The sequence below is a fragment of the Phoxinus phoxinus genome, assembly GCF_949152265.1.
Source record: "Phoxinus phoxinus genome assembly, chromosome: 21".
Classification (NCBI taxonomy): Eukaryota; Metazoa; Chordata; class Actinopteri; order Cypriniformes; family Leuciscidae; genus Phoxinus; species Phoxinus phoxinus.
Genome location: NC_136896.1, coordinates 27,061,051 through 27,081,676, shown reverse-complemented (window position 1 = coordinate 27,081,676; position 20,626 = coordinate 27,061,051). Strand labels below are relative to the sequence as shown.

The following is a 20,626-nucleotide window of genomic DNA, read 5'->3' as shown; positions in this document are numbered from 1 at the left end:
TCACCAAGTTTCAAACCATTATGATGAAGCCAAAAATAATAATAATAAAACTTTTCTAAAATTACCAAAGACCACCAGAGTTAAAGGGACAGCTCATCCCAAAATAAAAAATACTGTCATTATTGACTCACCTTCATGTCATTCCAATCCTGAGTGACTTTCTTTCTTCTGTTGAACACAATAGAACATACAGCATTTTGAAAAATTATTTAAATTATTTTGTCCAACATTTAATGTTGTTTGGACCCCAATGATGTGAGGTTTAGTAAATTATGTCAGTGCATGTTCATCCATAAATAAAGAACTAAAGATGCTAAAATGTTTTTTGAACAGAGAATGGTAATGAGTGTAAATATGTAACGCCCTCTTCCTGTTCATTAGCATCTCGACTGCCTTCAACCACTTCGGGAGCTGAAGCAGACCAGAAGAAGGTTCGCACCAAACTGAAGAAGTTTCTCCTCAAGCGGCCCACCCTGCAGTCAGTCAAAGAGAAGGGATATATCAGAGGTCAGACCATTACTTACCTCATCCATTTCCTATTACTTTGACAGAAGCTCAAGATTTCGTTGAGGAATGATTCAAATGTGACTTTGTCGCCTTTTTTCATTTTAGAAAATGTATTTGGATGCCACTTGCACAATCTCTGTAACCAAGAGAACACGAGAGTGCCCAGCTTTGTGGAGAAATGCATCCGGGCGGTAGAGAAAAGAGGTTTGTTACCTTTACACAACTGCAAAACCGCATTACTAATTGAAATTATTTATGTCAAGGCATAATTGCCTATAATTTTTATTTAAAGGAATTAAATAATTAAAGGGGTCATGTAATGCTATTTTAAAAGTTTGTTGTTTTGCTTATTGGGTGTAATAGAATAGGTTAACATGCTTTAATGTTCCAAACAAACACATACTGTACATTATTGCAGCTCCTCTCTTCCCAGTCTGTCTGAAACTTGCTTATTTCTATGAAGCCCTTCCTTCTGAAAAGCCCAGAGTGCTCTGATTGGACAGCTGACCCAGTGTGTTGTGATTGGCCAAACACCTCAACAGCTTGTTATAAACGCCCCTAACCACAATCCCAAGCTTCAGCTTCCAAGGCCGTTGTAAACACAGTTAATTATTGACATCGATTTACGGGAATATAGAAAAAGAAAGAAACGGGAAAAGAACAAGAAATTTTTTTTTTTGTAAAGTAATCAATTTGAACTATTTGCAAATAATATTTTTATTTTAAAATATCCACACATTCACTCTTATTCATATGTTGAAAACGCAAAGAGGCAAAATGTTCAGTTATGAATTACATGATTCATATAAATAACTGCGTTTCCATTACCCTTCAAATTGCGCAAATTGAAATTGCAAATTTAAAATACGCTCAATGGCAACGCGTCAATTTCGCAAAAACTCCCATATATCGCAAAAAAGTTTTACGCTGGCATGAGGTGGTTTTTCAGGCAATTCTAAAAATTGTATATTTCGCAAAACTACAATGGAAACAGTTTTTCCGCTTAACAAGTCACCCTGCCGTACGTGAAAGTCGATCATTCTGTAAAGATGGTGCGGTATGTTTGGACAGAAGATCAGACAGAGTTCTTTATTAAACTCATAAAAGACAAAAGAATTACGGGAATATTGGATTTTAAACAACAAATAAATGCCCCAATTTATCAAGACCTCGAAGCAGATATGAGTGAGAAACACCTAGAAATGGCTTTCCTTGCCATTACTGCTTCGATCAAAACTTATCGCTAGAAGAACAATTGAGTTTTAGTCGCATAACATCGATTAATGGAAATCCTGTCATTTCGCAAAACAGTATTTTATCGACATTTAGAAAATATCGCAAATCTGTAATGGAAACACGTCATCTGATTCAGCCTATATTTTAAATTCAAAATGACGAAGTTTGACAAAATAAGTCAAGGAGTAAAACACTGGATATTACATTTCACCTATGTAAGTGCCGTGCTGGAATTCGTGTTCGGTGATATGTACAGGAAAGCCCGCCTCCTCTGATTTGATTGGTCAACTCAATAATTTTGACAAGCGGACAAGCGCTGTAGACCGCTGAGGCGGGCCAGTCTAAAAATGTAAATTCATAAACTTTATGTCTTCCTAACAACAAAGCAGAGCAGCATTAAGAACATCAAATATTACATATAAAAAATGTTGAGTGTTCACAGCCCTGTCTAATATAAAAATCTAATTTGTGTTGTTGTCATCCATCAGGTCTGGGGATCGATGGACTCTACAGAGTTAGTGGGAATTTGGCGGTCATCCAGAAACTGCGTTTCAAAGCAGATCATGGTAAAATTAAGTTTCAGTCTTTATCAACTCAGTTCTTCACCTCATGTCTTCACCAAGATGTCATACTCTGTATTATAGTTTGTTTGTTTCTCCAAAGACTTTAGATGCACTCATATTACTATGAATGGGAGAAAGTGCAATGCGCAATATGTCCGAATAAGTCCCGCCTTCTAAATAAAGTTTCAGTCTGTCAACCTTTCCACCACTTATTAGTTATATGATTTTTTCTCTCATATTTGGTGAATTTAATTTTTAATGATCCAAGCATCATTGTCACTGTGCTCTCTTGACGCTTTAGCCCAGTTTAGAAATGCTTCCCAGCAGCAGCTCTGACTGACTCATGTGTTTCTCTGTTTCTCCAGAGGATCTGAACCTGGAGGAGGGTAACTGGGATATCCATGTGATCACAGGAGCACTGAAGCTCTTCTTCAGAGAGCTGCAGGAGCCTCTGTTCCCTTACAATCTCTTCAATGATTTCATCTGTGGCATCAGTAAGATCCTGATTAAATGGATTGTACATAAAAACGGGGGCGTAGGACTGTAGTGGGTTTCCAGTCTGGGTTTTTCAGTGGCCAGATTTACTCTTTTTAATAGTTTTTTGCTTCTATTGAAGCACAACATGCTCTTTAGATCATTCATAAATTTTACTAGATAACATGATCATTAGGTTTTAGTAATTTATGCAGCTCAAACATGACACACCAAAAAAAGACATTCATAATAATTCAGCTTTTCACTGATAATATTCAATAAAATATTCATGAGTTTCATTAATTTTTGAACCCATTTATTTAATATAATATGCATATATTAATACACACACACACATATATATATATATATATATAAATAGTCTTTCTCTATCTATGTCTGTCTATCCGTCTGTGTCTGTCTGTCTATCTATCCGTCCGTTTGTCTGTCTGTCTATCTATCCGTCTGTCTGTCTGTCTATCTATCCGTCTGTCTATCTATCTATCCGTCTGTCTATCTATCCGTCTGTCTGTCTGTCTGTCTGTCTGTCTGTCTGTCTATATCTATCCGTCTGTCTGTCTATCTATCTGTCTGTCTATCTATCCGTCTGTCTGTCTGTCTATCTATCCGTCTGTCTGTCTATCTATCCGTCTGTCTATCTATCTATCCGTCTGTCTATCTATCCGTCTGTCTGTCTGTCTGTCTGTCTGTCTATATCTATCCATCTGTCTGTCTATCTATCTATCCGTCTGTCTGTCTATTTATCTGTCTGTCTATCTATCTATCCGTCTGTCTGTCTGTCTGTTTATCTATCCGTCTGTCTGTCTATCTATCCGTCTGTCTGTCTATCTATCTATCTATCTGTCTGTCTATCTATCCGTCTGTCTGTCTGTCTATCTATCTATCCGTCTTTCTGTCTGTCTGTCTGTCTATCTATCTATCCGTCTGTCTGTCTATCTATCTATCCGTCTGTCTGTCTGTCTGTCTATCTATCTATCCGCCTAGATCTATCTAATCTAATCTATTTATTTGTCTGTCTGTCTACAGAAATCCATGATTATTTAAATAAAATATCACACATGAGAAATATTGTGCGGTCTTTGCCAGCACCCAACCGTGACACAATGGAGGCCCTCTTCAGCCATTTACGCAAGTATGTTGTTATTCTTTTACATGCATGTATTTACATATTTTGTATCAATATTACAGTATGTATCTACAGCATGTCTCTCTGTCTCTTTCTTTCAGGGTCGTTCAACATGGTAATGAGAACAGAATGACTGTGCAGAATGTGGCTATCGTCTTCGGCCCAACGTTACTCAAACCAGAGGTGGAGACAGCAAACATCGCCACATACATGGTCTTCCAGAACCAGATTGTAGAATTCTTACTCAATGAATTTGAGACGATCTTCCACATGTGATTGACATGAACTTGCACTGAATAAAAAAAGAAAACTCAAATGCTGGAGATAGTGTGAGAGAAGGTGCAAATCTAATCTCAGTCCATTGAGAAGGACATTATGTATAAGCTCTGTGAAGGAAAGCCTCTGACTGGCACATTTTGCAGAAGGTTATGAATAGATATGCAACAAAAATCTAGATAAGTAGCCTCCATGATTAATTTATTAATATCACTGAAACCGAATAAAGGTTTAACATGAGTAGTTTAAATATTGAATGTGCAATACACATTTTAAAATTGTTTAATATAGTTTAAATATTTTGATGTTTCCTTTTAGAAATAAGGAGGGCTCCCATCACAGAAAGTTTTCTAAGAATATTAGTGAGCTTTCTTTTTAAAGTAGTTAACTGCTACTGGCTTTTCTTGCTACAAACGAAACAGGTCGGTTAAATAATCATTTAGTTTAACTTTGCTTTTCTGTGATCTTTTGCCTTTCTAGAGTCCTGCGAAACACTGAATGTTTTTATCCTATTCCTTGGCAATGTGATAATAGATGAATGATATTAAAGTACAACATTTTTATGTTTAGGTATCAATTTTAGTTTTTCTTCTTTGTAAACTTGCATCTGTAACATAGAACTTTACAAAGAAAATACTGCAGGCCTGTAATTGTAAACTGGAAATGCTAAGTTGTAAGACTTGTACATTGTCATTAAAGGCACAATATTTTAGATTTTGTGGTACCAAAATATAGAATCTGTGAAATAGAATTTGCACATAGTTCTAGCATTATTATTTTACGAAAATTGGCACACTTATATACAGTAATAATAATTGTACGATTTTTAAAGGTGTGTGTATATAGAAAAGGCATATTTATGCTGTACATTACCTGAAGTAAGCAAGCTTTTAATAAAGTAACTCTTTTATAAATAAATGCTTTGTTGTTATTCCACTTTTTTATTCATACTGTGACTGATATATTGACGAAATGATTGATAACTGTTAAAAGATTTCAGCTAAATTGGTATGCTCAAATCATTTTATATGCTGAAAATAAAGGTTTCAATCAAGTAAATAAGTTTAAATTCTCTTCAGTAAAAAAGAACTATGTAATTCTCAGTAGCTATATATAAATAAATGGGTTGTGATAGGGACATTTTAGTGTCGGGCGGGAATCCTTGAGCCTAATTTTTGTATATTAAATACATTAAAAAGGAGGTCCCATTATTTTCAGGTAAACATTGATATCGTTTCGTGCACGAGCATGTTTGATCCTCTTTTTTATTCCATACACTGCCGACTGATGGCAGTACGACGCTTCTGGTTCTTCCGTTAAATCTCTAAAGAAGAACTCAGTCTCATGCATTCGGCAGCGTTTGATAGGTTAAAACTAGTTAAGGGGCGGAGTTATTATCTTTTGAAAGTAACCGTGCTTTTTGGCTTTAGTCCGACAGGCGCCATTGTTGAGAAGTTTTGTACTGTAGAGATGTTGTGATCCGACTGAATTATATTTATTTAGCAAAACATATTGTTTTGTGCCGGATTAGATAAACCAAGACCTGGTTTAACAGTTACACAAGTTAATAGGTAAGTTTTTAATTTTATTTAGTTCATATGTAAGTTACAGTGTGCTTGTTTTTTTGCATTTGAAAGGGAAACGCGTCAGTCCTTAAAGTTAACTTAAGTTACTTCAGCAACCGTAATAAACACATTAAGAAAACTGAACTTTCTTCCATCTAATGTGTCTACATATGTATTTTATTACTTTTATATCGATACTGGTGGATTATTTCTCGGTGGATATCAGGAAGTATTTGATCGTGTGTTGTGTAATCTCAGATATGGCACAGCGTGTTGCTGCGGGTGAAGCTCCTGCTGGATCCAGGCGGACTTCCAGAGTTCGTGTAGCGGTTCGGCTGAGGCCCTACATGGACGCGCAGGATGATAAAGGAGAGGGGTCCTGTGTCAGGGGCCTGGGGCCACAAAAGCTGGAGATCATCAACTGGAGGAACGCCACCGAGACCCTTCAATACCAGTCAGTTATATAACCCTTAAAGTGTTTTGTTTTTCTTATGTATTCCACTCATTCTGTCTTCTTTATTATTACGCACTTTAGCAGGTCATGGTCTCAGTGCAGTAGGTCATGATTTGGTAGCTGGTGCTGATATGAATCTTCTCTTTTCATGAAAATCCACTGGCTCTTCGTGTGCCTTTTGGGAAAATCAGGAAGAGAAACACTCATAACATTCCTTTATACTTGGAAAAGAGGGTTTTACTGCTACGACTTGATCTCATTAGTTTCCATGTTAGGTCAATTATGAAAATAATGTCAGTTATGGGTGAAATAATAGTTCACCCATAATTATATAATTTTCGCATGCTCATGCTGTTCTAAACCCATAATTTCATTCATCTTCACAATGCAATTTAAGATATTTTTAATGAAATCTGAGAGATTTCTGTCCCTCTGTTGAGAGACTATTTACCAAAGTGCACTGATGCTTCAAAACGTTCATAAAGAGTTTGTAAAATTAATCAAGTGGTTTAATCAAAGGCTTCTGGAGAGACACAATCGCTTTATATGATGAACAAATTTAATTTAGACGCACATGCATAGAGCACTCAAATTTGGTAAACGGAAGCTTGTGTTTGCTTGACGTGTGAGAACAAAGTTGGATTTATTTTACAATTTCTTTATGAACGGGTTTGAAGCTGCAGTTTTGGGTGAATTAAAGAAACTCAGTTGAGGAACAGAAATCTCATTTCATTAATTTCTTAGTTTCAGAGAGGAACGAAAGTCTTACTGGTTTGGATCGACATGAGAGCGAGTCACTGACAGAATTTTAAGGACAAAATGTTCCAAATTTATAAAATTACATGTAACATAAAATTTGTTGTTGTTAATCTTGGTACTCAACAAATTATGCCATTAGGGCTTATTTTCACAGACAGTGCTTATAATGAGGCAAGATTTGGACTTAGTTCAATTAGGACCTTTACGCAGCTTTCATAAATATGCCCGTGATAGTTGCTTTCAGTAACATGCGTTTTAATCTGGGACTAGGGCCTTGTCTGTGAAACCAGGGGCAGGTGTTTTTGCAGTGATTGATTACGCTGGTCTGAATTGTATGTTGGATTGTAGGTTTGATGTGTTTCATGGTGAAGAGACCACACAGCAGGAGGTGTTTCTGACCTCTGTCAAGCCCATCCTCCCCCACATCCTTAATGGCCAGAATGCCAGTGTCTTTGCCTATGGACCCACCGGAGCAGGTATTGTTCCTGCCTTCATCTCCTTCGCAGTTAATTTGCCTTTTTAGATTTGAGTTTTGTGATGCGATTCTTATTAGCCCCTTTACACAGAGATTCTGAGTAATCCCGGCAATGTTACTAGGTCCCCAACCTGGGATCGATCCCTGCATCAATCCCGGGACGTGTTTGCGTTCACAAAGAAGGCACTCTGGCAATTTCCTAGGATCAACGCGCTGTGTGAAAGGGGTTATTGAGATTTTCATGATGTGCTATTATATAGACATTTCACACTCTAACATGGAATATTTCTTCTTCCTCCTCTCTTCAGGAAAGACCCACACCATGTTTGGCAGTCAAGAGGAGCCGGGGGTCATTCCCAGAGCTGTGAGGGAGGTCTTCAATCTGGTTGGGGCTCAGGAAAAGGGGCAGGATGGTTGGGAATACTCAGTTGGGATGTCTTACTTGGAGATCTACAATGAAAAGGTATTCTATTGTGGTGAGCATGCTTACCACAGAATATATGTGCTTTTTAAAGTTTAAATCTTTTTATTAGGGCTGCAAGATAAGCTATTGTGAATTTAATTAAATATGCCCTGTGGGTTATATGTATGTTTTATTTATATATATATATGTAAGCAATAAGGTACGAGAGACTGTGCTGTATCGTGAAAGCGGAGTGCCTGCTACTCCTTCAGCCGTGACTTATTCACGATACAGCACTTGCCTCGAGTACCTTATTGCTTTTATAAAACGTTTCCCACACAATACAACTATTAAAGCCGAAAAATATGTATCTATGCAACTTTCATGAAGTAAAATCACTAAAAAGCCTTCCTTCCGCTGGAAAAAAAATAGTCCCTGACCGTAAACAGCAACAGAAGTTACATGCATTATTTCGCCAATAGATGGCGGCAAAGACCGTCTTTATGAGTGAGTCAGTCAGTAGAGAAGACTTTTACATTGAAAGGACTCAAACTTGTGATCACGGAGAAGGAAGACGCAACTGACAGATGCCTGGGCACGGGGAAACCCCTTAACTGTTAGAAGGACAAGATATTGCAGCGGACATTCAAACGGATTATTATTATTATGAATAGGACTGACCTGAAGAAAAATGCTATATCTACTGTAAATGCAGGTACACTCGCTTACTCGATCTCTCACAATACTCTACTATAGCTTCAATGAAAAATATAGATGAGATCAAACATGTTTAAGTTGCTAAGAGTGGTTGCTAGGGGTGTTGTGTAGTGATGCATAGAACCGTTGGGTGAAGCGGTCATAGGCGTGTTTTATTGTGAATAAAACACTGCTATTGGCCAATCAGAATCAAGGATTGGAACTAACCGTTTTATAAATATATACACACACCATGTTTTCTGGACTATACCGGTAGGCAAGTTCACCAAGCTCCCACAATCTCATTCCACATCCCTGAATCCATTGAATTCTTCCTCGTTGTCGCTTCTCAACAACTCCGTTAACTAGAGCGTCCTCTCGCAGCTGTAGACTAATGTTTTCTCTTGGTTCATCTCAGTCAGTATTAATTCATTTTAATATGTAAATCGCACCTGACTAAGTCGTAGGACCAGCCAAACTATGAAAAAAAAAAAAGTGCGACTTATAGTCCGGAAAGTACGGTGTATATATAAATGAATAAATAATAGGGATGAGTCACGATTTTTTTAATATTGGATTAGTTTAATTCTAGAATATCAAATTATATTATAGAATAATATAGATTGTGTGATTTATTGTCTAAAAAATTATAACCTTTTAAAGTGTGCAGTTTTGTTTTTCTTGTTTATTCCTCTCATTCTGTCTTTATTACGCACTTTAGCAGGTCATGGTCTCAGTGCAGTAGGTCATGATTTGGTAGCTGGTGCTGATATGAATCTTCTCTTTTCATGAAAATCCACTGGCTCTTCGTGTGCCTGTTGGGAAAATCAGGAAGAGAAACACTCATAACATTCCTTTATACTTGGAAAAGAGGGTTTTACTGTTACGACTTGATTCTGTGTTGTAGGAAACTTGATTTCATTAGTTTCCATGTTTAGGTAAATTATGAAAATAATATAAAACGACAATGTTCATCCTTAGTGTTTTATTTCTTATTGTTTAATTTGATTTCCGGGGGTATTTTTAAAGCTTTGTTTGGTTTTAAAGCCTACATATGAGAGCTTTTTTTAAAAAGTTTTTTTTTTTTTTTTTTTACATGTATTTTTGTTTATACTAATACCCTATTTCTGTGGGCATCTGCTCTGGAATATTGATTCTCTGTGTCTGTAGGTGCTGGACCTGTTGTCTCCAGGTTCTCAGGACCTGCCCATCCGTGAAGACAAGGACAGAAACATCCTCATTCCCGGACTAACGCACACACCCCTCTCATCCTTTGCCGATTTTGACACTCATTTCATCCCCGCGAGTCTAAACCGCACCACAGCCTCTACGAAGCTCAACCAGCGTTCCAGCCGCAGTCACGCTATCCTCCTCATAAAGGTTTGACCGTGCACATTTCACTTCATTCTAGCTCTCCATTAGCACTTAAGCAGGTCCTGGTCTCTGTGTGGTAGACCATGATTTGGTAGCTGGTGCTGAAAATAAATCTCTCCCTCAAACAAAACCACTGACTTTTACTGTGTCTGCTGGTTGTAATTGGGAGAGAGAACACTTATGTTATTATTATAAAAGCTACAGCCGTATGATTTCTGCAATTTGGAAAACACGATCTCACGAATAAAAATGGAATTTAGTGCAGAATGTCACAGAATTGGGCAAAATTTGAGAGAAATCACCTGATCAAATCACGATATGGACTAGTGTCTGTGAATATTGGACTATTTAAATATGAAGTCTACATATTTATATCTACCGCAGTTACATTTATGTTCACTAAACCTGCCAAAATAAATGCAACTGAAAAGTACATTCTACTGTAATATATTTGTCAAAGTAAGAACGGTAATACAGTATTAAAACAATTTAAAGGAATATCTCAAATTTTGTGTGCCATGAAATGAAAGCAATTGTCCAAATTTCATTTGATTACATTTGAAGAGATTATTTAAATTTATAGTTTTATGCATTCAATTGATTACCATTGTTTTTGATAATGTATTAATTAAATCATAAAACACAGAATCCGGTAAAAAAAATAAAACCAACAACAAACTTTCGTGAAAAAATAAGCATTTCATAGGCCACTGTTGTTTTTGTTCAAATTAATATATTAAAGTTTGTTAGTTTTGTTTTAAATGTTTTTTGACATTTAATTAAATCATTAAAATGGAGTGCAGATATATACAAAAATAAAACTGATTTCATTGGGACCTATAAAGGTTACCAACCCTCTGAAAAAGACTAACAAGTCACATCACTGCATGCATTTGCTCTCAGGTAGTGAAGTCTCGGCGTGGGCCGCCACACAGACAACAAACAGGAAAGTTGTATTTGGTTGACCTGGCCGGTTCAGAGGACAACCGACGCACAGGAAACCAGGGCATTCGTCTGAAAGAGAGCGGAGCCATCAACCTGTCCCTCTTCACCCTCAGTAAAGTGGTGGACGCTTTGAACACAGGGGCCGGGGGCCGCGTGCCCTACAGGGACAGTAAACTCACCCGTCTGCTGCAGGACTCTCTGGGTGGTTCTGCACATTCTGTCATGATCACAAACATCGCACCGGAGTACAGATACTACTTTGACACCTTCTCAGCCCTTAACTTCGCCGCCAAGTCCAAGCAAATTGTCAATCGACCCTTTGTCAAGGAAACCATTTTAGCCCCTACAATTGGTGAGCAGTGCAGTATTCTTATGTTTTTCTGGATGCTGAGAATAACGGTGTATGTATTTGTAGTAATGTGTCCCTTCTCTTGTAGCTCATGGAAAGAGATCCAGAGAGGAACGGGAAGCTGGAGGTTCTGTTGAGCCCCAGATCAAGAGGTCTAAGGAGGTAAAGAAAGCTGAACAGTCCTCGTCGCCGCCCGTACATCCACATGGGTAAGAGCATGCGTTACAACAGCTGAACTGGTTAACTGAACTGGAGCACTTAAGCAGGTCTTGGCTTTGTTCGGTAGGCCACGATTTGGTAGCTGGTGCTCAAAGGAAAACTCCCTATACCGAAAACCACAGGCTAAATGTGCCTGGTTGGACATTCATTGGGAGGACATATGTACATTATTGTGGGGTGATCTAGCTAAAATCTTGACCTTTCAGGATTTTTTTTTTTTTTAAGTATATTCAATATTTTAATCTCAATTTATTTGCTGTGAAAATGTAACATTTAATTTTGCCCTAGGGTTTCCCAGACTAGGGTTTGTGAGTTGAAGTTAAAGGGATAGTTCACCCAAAAATGAAAATTAGCCCATGATTTACTCGCCCTCAAGCCATCCTCAATGTATATGACATTCTTCTTTCAAACGAATACAGAGTTATATAAAACAAATTCCTGGCTCTTCCAAGCTTTATAATGCCATTGAAAAGCTGTATATTTTTGGAAGTCCATCAAAGTGCATCCATCCATGATAAAAGTGCTTCTGATGCAATGCGGATATTTAAAAAAAAGAAATATACAGCAGATCACTGCCATCATAAAGCTTGGAAGAGCCAACATTTTTTAATATAACTGATTGTATTCATCTGAAAGAAAAATATCATACTTCTAGCATGGCTTGAGGGTTAGTAAATCATGGGCTAATTTTTGTTTGAACTAACCCTTTAAGGAATAGTTCAGCCGAAAATTATCCCATATTTTACTCGCATCCTAGGTGTATATGACGACTTTCAGCCAAACGCAATCGGAGTTATATTAAATATTCTGAATCTTCTCAGGATTGTAATGGCATTGATTAGTGCCTTAGTTTCTGAAGCGCCAAAAAGTGCATGCATCATCATAAAAGTAATCCATATGCTCCAGGGGGTTAACTTCTGAAGTGAAGCGATGCATTTTTGTAAGAATTATATGTTAATTTAAAACTTTATAAACCATATTCACTGGCTTCCGGCAATGGCCGTACAGGCATTCACAAGAAAGCCAAGTTCCGGCGGAAGGGTGACCTCTGACCCAAGGATCATTTTCGGGTGAACTATTCCTTTTAAGCGAATAATTATAAAACTTTAAAATGAAGTAATTTTAAAATAAAAATCTGTACTACAGGGTTCCCACGGGTCATGGAATTTCTGGAATGTCTGTCATGGAATTTTTAAAGGTCTATTCCAGACATTGAAAGTCAGGGAATTTTATATAGTTTTTGTCCAAGTCATGGAAAATCAGGGAATTTAGTTTGTTGCTTTAAATTTTAGTTTCCATTCATCAAAATGTAATTTTTCTATACCGAATTTTTTTTTATCGCGCGGTTTCACATCTTTCTACGGAGCCCCTGAGGGGACCTTGGCAAAAAAAAAAAAACTGACTTTTCGCGTGCACAAGTTACAATTACCGGTTTGGTTAGTGTCATTACTACAGATGTGGGAAAAGGGATGAGATGAGAGTGTGCTTGGAGCATGCCTCCAGAGATTTGTCTTATTATAGGGAGGTTGTTTGTGGACTGTGCTTTACTGTAAGAAAAAAAGCATGAATATCACATAAATGAATATCAGCTCCCACATCATTGATTACATAATCCGAGAGTAGCCTATTTCTTTACGTTTTGAATTGTTTCGTTTAAAGACATTCCAAGCTATCTTCAGATGTATTTCTCATGTATGTGAGGCATACACAGTTTCAGTTAATTTATGATGAGATGCTCCAATTCACGTGCAATGCAAGTGACCGCGGCGCGCCTCCATGATTATGTTGTCGGCTATATATTTGCTTCTCATTTATTAAATACAGGCCAAAATTTTTTTAAATTAAGATACAATTTATACAAAACAAATTTACTTTAAAGAAAGGCTTTCTACAAAACAAAACAGCTCGGTGCTCCGCAAAACAGCTCGGTGCTCCGCAAAACAGCAGCCTGTTTTGCCGTTCATTTTAGGTCATGGAAATTCATCTTTTTAGTCAGTAAAAGTCAGGGAATTTGACATTTGGTTTAGAGTGGGAACCCTGGTACTATTTGTTAAACTTTTTTTTTTTTTTTTTACCTGTATCATGTAATATGACCATTAACCAACATCAGAAAGTTTGTCAATTTAATGTTTTGTAAAATAATTGAAATGATCTTAAATTAAGTAAATATTTTGGGAATCCCTGCTATGTGCCAAATATAGTAGTTAAATTGGGGTACCGTAAAGACATTTGTAATGTTACAAAATATTTATATTTCAAATAAATGCTGTTCTTTTGAACTTCCTATTCATAAAAGAATCCTGAAGTATGACTTTCCACTAAAACATTAAGCATCAAAAATTGTTTCTTGAGCATCATATTAAATCATATTAAAATGCTTTCTTAGGGATCATGTGACACTGAAGACTGGAGTAATTATGCTGAAAATAGTGTGTGATTGATTGAGCATTTGAGTGATTCTTTTGAAATGATCAGAAGTGAACGGAACTTACCATTACTCTAATCCCAGCAACCTTTTAGCTGCAAAAATAGTGTATTAATGGGGGATTTTATCGTTAAATGGTATTGTGGTTTTCATATTGATTAATATGTAAAATCATTGTAAACCTAATGAATATGTACATGAATCTGCTGGTGTAGATGTTTTATAAGATTAGATGTCTTTCAGTTCACCAGATTCATCAGTTCTGGAAAGACTCCTGGCCCTAGAGAAGATGATGATGGGCTCCGCTGAGAGAGAGAGACTCAACCTGCTCAAAACTGTGGCACAGTCCCGTAAAGAAATTCAGGTATCGTACTCACTCTTTTGACTGAAAGGAATATTTCACCGCTGGAAAGATGAATGTGTATTTAAATTGGGTCATTGATGTAGTAGAAATGTGAAATTATTTTTAGAAGTTGGTGCTAGACTGTGGATGAAACGCAACAACTCCCAGAATGCACTTGCTTCGCTGCCCTATGAGGCCACGCCTCAATGATACAACTAGGCGACTAGTTGACTCTAAACTGGAAAGATGCCGTTTTATCGTGAGATAAACGTTTATGAACGATCCAATGTTCATAAACTGGCTGTAGTCTCTTGCCTCTGGCAAAAAAGCCTCCGATGATGCTACATTTTTTTTTTTTTTTTTTTTGCGTGATCAGAGGTTTGTTTCCAGATACACAATACAAAAATCTCTCAACCTCGCGTCTCAGGGGAAATGCACGGTCATTCGAAAATACTACCGGGTTTCTACTGATACAAAGCTTAATGCTAATCGGTGAAGTATCCCTTTAAGCATTTCCGTCTGATTTTCAATGCATCAGAAGAAAGAAAATAAGCATCAGTGAGATGTACCTCATAGTTCCGTCCAATCCATCAATTGCAAATTAGGCTGGATTACTAATCCAACTGTACTGGAGTCCACATGAACCGTAACCCAGTTTTCAAGTGGTCATGGTGTTCAGCTTGGTAAAACTTTTCCACATCAACTAAAACTGCCAACGGGTGACTCAAATATATGTTCTGCTCTCTCCAAAGGTGTTGAAGGAGAAACAGAAGGAGCTGGAAGACAAAGCAAAAATGTATAACAATCAGAGTGAAGATACTGAGAAAGAGTCCGATGCTCTTCTCTTTAAGACCGATCTGCCCCCACTGCACAGGAAACAGTCTACAGCTGTCAGACCGCGCAAACAGCAGGCCGTTGTCACACCGCTACAGGGTAAGATGTGGCTGACTTCATCCTGTTCTCCTCCTGGGACCCTTTATGCATGAGTACTCAGCATTGATGTTTCATGACCCTTTAAAGACGTTTCCCTGGTCTTTTCTCTCTACCTGTTCATTTGTTCTGTTAGCATGCACTGTTTCTATGATGCTGTGGTTGCTTCACTCTTCAGGGCTCAAAGCGATTCCGCTCCGTCCCCTCTCTCATCCTGCTACTGTCAGCTTTTGTGCTTCCGGATGGGCTATATTTTGCAATCTTAAGGCCCTCATATACTCAGTTCAATTTCGGTCTTCGCTCAGGGGTAAAAAGTTATACGGAATACTGTTAGTGAACATCCCGATGCCGCCCACGCTGCAAAAACAAAAATGACTGCAGTTAAGACGCATTTGATCATAGCGATGTGGTTGTTTGCACACCAGATTTGCATTGGACATGCAAAACAGTGTCGTGTTGCTTTCAATTAGCATTTAAAACTAAAGTTTGTTCTACAAAGCAGCTCTCCAGTGTGTTCATTAATTTGTTTTCACCATAGACAAAAAAATTAGGGCTGTGCGATATTGAAGAAAAATGCAATATACGATAACTCCTTAAATAATGCAATATTCGATATGCGATACGATAATGGTTAAAGTGTGTAAAATAAACTTAAATTATCTTTAAAATACATTTAAAATGATATAACCTACATGTTTCACATTCTTTTTATGACAAGAAAACATCCTTATAACTTCTGAAAGTGAACATCAGCGTTTTACTGTAGCATAAGTGTTATTTTAACATCAGTGTAAACCACAGGGTTTCAGGTTATCCTACATTGGGTTTATTTAATAAAAGATACTGATATAAATCACAAAATTATTAATTATCATAAAATATAAAAATAAAACATTGCTTAGTTTTCACTGTATGAATTAAATATATCCTGATACTTATTAAAGCTAAAAAGCTTTTGTTCATGACCCCATTTATTGCAAGCTACTGCGATATGCATATTGCGATATATACATTTGCGATATTTCGATAAATTCGATATATTGTGCAGCCCTAAAAAATATATATATGGTGGAGCCACACCTACCTATTACATAATCATCATGGGCCGATGGTAGTTTGATGGTGTTTACCAGCCAGAGCAAACTTTTCCAAAAAAAAATTTGCATTGGCAAGCTGTTTTGATCTTCCGAATCGAACTCCAAACTAATTTCTTTTTGGCATGTTTTTAAAAAATGCCATCACAACAGTTCTTGCATTTAGCTTGCAGTATATCGGGGCCTTTACTCTTGGAATTGTCAATTGATACATTTAGGAAAGCATTGTACAACATGTTAGACTGTTTAGTGAATGAGGACCTATTTCTCAGTCTCCCAGGTGCAGCCGTTGCAGCAGTGTGCTGTGGTGTGTAAACCCTCTCAATTATTGGATAAGAAGAAGAAACGTGTCCAAGCTGAGGTCAGTGTGCAACATATTGTGTGCTGTTTAAATGCAGATCTGAACGCCAGTGCTTATTGTATGAAGGCCACTTTAGTGGATAGTTCACCCAAATATGCAAATACTGTATCAAATAGTCTCTTAACACTTGCATTAACCTTCCTAAGCTTTTTGAAAAAGGGTTACACCTTGTCTGTTCACATCTTTATTTTACCTTTAATTTATTTTGCACTTTTGGGATTTTTTTTAGATCTAATTTAGGTCTTGTATGTAAATTTCTGTTTAACCATAATTTGTATAGGCAAATTCACAAATCTTTCAAACTTCACCACAATAGAAATCTACATGTATTTGGGTCAGATTGCTGCCATCTGGTGAAGAAAAATAACATGACTTCATCTCAGGTCCAAATCATGTGTATGATTTTGTCATGGTGGAGATTTATTTTGATATTAAACTATTATTTGTCAAAGTTTGGTGTTAAAAAAAAAAAAATGTATATCATTTTCAGAGCTCAAATTTCGGTGCGGGATTGGGCATAATTTTAATCGTCTCCACATGTCTTGTGCTTACAATGCGGGAAATTCCTGCAAACATTTATTCACTTTAGCATGTAGGTTGTATGAGTAAATCAATCCACAGATTATTAAAAAGTTTGAGTAGTTCTCACATCGCATCTACAATGTCAAAATGTAAATTCCTATCTTGGCGAGTATCCGTGTAAACACTGTCCGTTCTTAAACATAAACATGTGATCCTGCACTAGCTCTTAAAGGGAGAGCTGGCTAATATCTGTCTGTCATTATTGATGATAAACAAAGAATTCTTTAATTGTAAGGTATCAGGATTAGTAGCCTATATGGATTTCATTTATAGAGGACTAAAAGACCATTTTAAAGTTTTATTAACTACTTTCCACGGTTGAAAAACACTGTGATTTGTGACGATATGGATTTTGTAAGTTCTACTGTACCTTTCAACATACCTACTGATGTTCATTCATGTTTATTTCATGCTTTAACAAAGTAAAGAGGAAGAGATGATGTTCACGAGCTTGAACTAAGCTGCGCTACAGCGATCCGTCACAACACATTAAAACGGTATTGTTTGAAAATTGGCAATTTGAAAGCGGAGACTTTTTCATGGCAAAAGAACAAAGTTTATTGGATGAGAGGCATGCTACAAAGTGTTCATTAATCAACTGAAAATGGCATAGACCAAAAGATTGATTCTTGGGATTTAAGAATCGCACTCAATATCAAAATGACAATCGATTAAAATTACTTTCCCTATTACTTCAGTGTTTGACATGAAGATAAAATAGTTGTGACTTTTTTTTTGCCCTTTAGGTGGGTGTGGGTAAGGAAAATGGAGGTGTGGATCCACCCTCCGCTGTAGACATCACCTGGGAGTCCCATCTGGATTCAGCATTACTGGAGCAGTCCAGGAAGAAAATCCTGCAGACGCTGAACTCCGGCTCTCTGAAGGAGCTCAAGAGCCTGCAGCTGATCGGAGACAAGAAGGCCAAACTGATCATGGGCTGGAGAGAGATTAATGGGGACTTCACACAGGTATAGTGCTGACTGATGCTGAGAGACCACCTGTAGAGATTGAGTCCTCACCTGTGAAGACAGATTCATAGAGATGCATTTAATGTTGAGTTTTTTCCCCTTGTTTGTAGGTGGAAGACCTGAAGAAAATTGAAGGCGTTTCAGCTAAACGTTTCTCTTCTTTCATAAAGGTATTTGGTTTGCAGCAGTAATGGTTAATATGCATAAGGGTTGGGCATTAAAGCAAATTTCACCATTTAATTTGAATCACAAGCTTGTGAATCAAAATCTGTTACATTCCAATCTCAATTCAGCGGCAATTGGATGTGGATGCTCTGTCACGCCAAATTATATGCCATCAAAATGGTATTTATTGATTGAATTTCATAGTAAAATTGCACCTTTGGAAAACTGAGACCGGTTTCATATCAGAAGTTGAAGCGCAAAGATTATTGCAATTATTGGATGGGAGGCGCACTACAAATAATTTTGTGTAGTTTTGCTCACGTATCGAATGAAAACGGCACAGACTAAAAGAATCTTGGGATTTAAGAATCAATATCTCTTCATCCAAATGAGAAATGGATGTTTTCAGCTCAGCCCTATGGATTTGTAATGTCTGGAGGGAAGCACAATTGAGTGTGATTTAGGAAATTTGCTTTGAGTCACACACACTCACTACTTTCCCTCCACAGGCGAATATTCTCAGCAGTATGGGAAAGTGAAGCATCTGAGCCGCGGTGTCTGAAGAGGAGCGTTTGAATACTTTATGAGAGTGTTTTTAAGATGTTTTTACACCCATTTTATGTGTAATATTGTGTACAGTTTTGTCGTCTTTTTTTTTGGTTTACAAGTTTGTGTATACTTGACTGCTTTTTTCCATGTTTTCTGATTCCTGCATACTTATGCCAATTTTCCCTTTAGTATTTAACTTTTTTTTTTTTTATGAACTTGCTTCATTTATCATGTGGCACTCAATAAATGCCACCATCAAAGAAGCTCTGAGTTTTCTTTCACATGACGAATGTCTGCATTACCTGAAATTATTCATTTTGTGAACCACTGCATTATTGGTATTCTCAAACAACAGAGCTATAGTTTTAAGATCATTCTCCTCACATTGGCCAGTATACACACACATTAGAGAGGTAGAGGCGTCGTGCCCATTCAAACAAGACTATTTTTGATCCAAATGGATTTTGAATCCAACTTCCAAAAGATGTAAAATGTTTTTAGTTTTGATAATTCACCATTTTGTCCGACTAACAAACCAGACAGGAAAGTTTGTAGACTTTGCGAAGTCTTGATTACTTGACAAAATTATAGGTTGAAGATAAACTGTTATAAGGAGTTTTTGTATGTGGGTCATTGGGGCAATCTGTCCAAAATGTTGTCAATGCAACACTACCAAAGAGTTTCAGCATTTAATTACATTTTATTATCCATTTAAATTTCAACATTTTGTGAAAATGATTAAATGAACATCTGAACACAATCTGTGGGGAATCACTTAATATGTTCACAAAAAGCACTTCCAAACATGGTGATGAGGTGCAGTTTAGTTTTATGGTGTCCAGTGTGGATGGTTTAAATTAATTTAGTTCTGTGAACAATTTATAATCTTAAAATTCTGAAATGGCTCCAGTACAAATGCCTTAATGTGTGGGTTCATTATTAACAAATTGGTTCAGTAAAGGCTGAAATGGCTTTATTTAAAAAAAGAAAACAATGAAATGGTTGCTCAAGTTAAATTGCAGGACAGAGACTCAAGGAGCTCTGGAAGTGTTTATCTTAATCTTTGGCACTATTTTGTTTTATAACAAACCTATGAATCTGCAAAAAATTACTTGTCAAATTGGTTTGGTGTTTTATCCAGTGTAATTATATTCATTAGTTTATAGCTTAGGCTTACATGGCCATATGCTCTTTGAAGGCTGAATATTCTTGACTTGTCATTCAATATTTGCATTTTGAACTGAAAGCGAATGTAAATTGGTTGTTGGTGAGTGAGTGTGTGTCTGCTCTTCTCTGCCTGCAGTCAACACTGCTTATTTATTACTCGAGAGACGCAATCCTTTCACCAGCTTGACAGACCAGACCGGCCAATCACAGAGCTGCATGATACACAGCGTAGATACACTCGCATGTTTTCATTGTTGTTCAGTGTAATACTTGTAACCCTTTTTTACAAGAAGAAATGAACATTACTACCGAGCAGAGACAATAACTGCTTCAATCACATAACAATGAAAGAATTGACAAAAAGTTAATTATGTCAAGTAAAACCTTTCACTAATCTATTTTTGGAAGCTTTTACTTTTTAGGGTTACCTTTCACACTGCAATGTTCATATGTAGGTTATAATTAAAGTTCTAGAAGTTAACTGCATATGTTGATCACTAAAAAAAACTAAATGTACAATTTACAGTAAAAATACAGTGACTACAATTCAGGAATTACAGGATGGTTTCTAGATTGTATATTTAAATGTTCCTAAATGTA

The 20,626-nt window shown here is 36.9% G+C and overlaps 2 protein-coding genes across 5 annotated transcripts in view; both read left to right on the top strand.

Annotated features, from left to right (window-relative positions):
* The window catches only part of arhgap27 (Rho GTPase activating protein 27), a 45,891-nt gene extending 40,777 nt beyond the window's left edge, over positions 1–5,114 (top strand). For all 4 annotated transcript variants that reach the window (XM_079595223.1, XM_079595222.1, XM_079595221.1 and 1 more), the window contains 6 exons: positions 382–507; positions 613–711; positions 2,232–2,309; positions 2,672–2,800; positions 3,828–3,933; positions 4,029–5,114. In XM_079595223.1, coding sequence (XP_079451349.1) covers positions 382–507; positions 613–711; positions 2,232–2,309; positions 2,672–2,800; positions 3,828–3,933; positions 4,029–4,203 — 713 coding nt within the window. In that variant the 3' untranslated portion in view covers positions 4,204–5,114. The remainder of the gene's footprint in view (positions 1–381; positions 508–612; positions 712–2,231; positions 2,310–2,671; positions 2,801–3,827; positions 3,934–4,028) is intronic.
* A 384-nt stretch (positions 5,115–5,498) lies between these two features.
* Positions 5,499–19,618, top strand: kif22 (kinesin family member 22). Its single transcript, XM_079594998.1, has 13 exons — positions 5,499–5,774; positions 6,027–6,222; positions 7,330–7,457; positions 7,765–7,919; positions 9,726–9,935; positions 10,833–11,226; positions 11,312–11,432; positions 14,111–14,231; positions 14,963–15,143; positions 16,507–16,595; positions 17,924–18,145; positions 18,256–18,315; positions 18,820–19,618. The coding sequence occupies exons 2-13, from the start codon at positions 6,029–6,031 to the stop codon at positions 18,847–18,849; spliced, it is 1,905 nt and encodes a 634-aa protein (XP_079451124.1). The 5' UTR covers positions 5,499–5,774; positions 6,027–6,028; the 3' UTR covers positions 18,850–19,618.
* Positions 19,619–20,626: the final 1,008 nt, after the last annotated feature.

Excerpts from the sequence above, each read along its gene's own strand:
- kif22 (XM_079594998.1), top strand. The coding sequence starts at position 6,029 with ATGGCACAGCGTGTTGCTGCGGGTGAAGCTCCTGCTGGATCCAGGCGG. Across the intron at positions 7,920-9,725 it reads TGGAGATCTACAATGAAAAG|GTGCTGGACCTGTTGTCTCC; the intron begins GTATTCTATTGT and ends CTGTGTCTGTAG. Across the intron at positions 11,433-14,110 it reads CCGCCCGTACATCCACATGG|TTCACCAGATTCATCAGTTC; the intron begins GTAAGAGCATGC and ends GATGTCTTTCAG.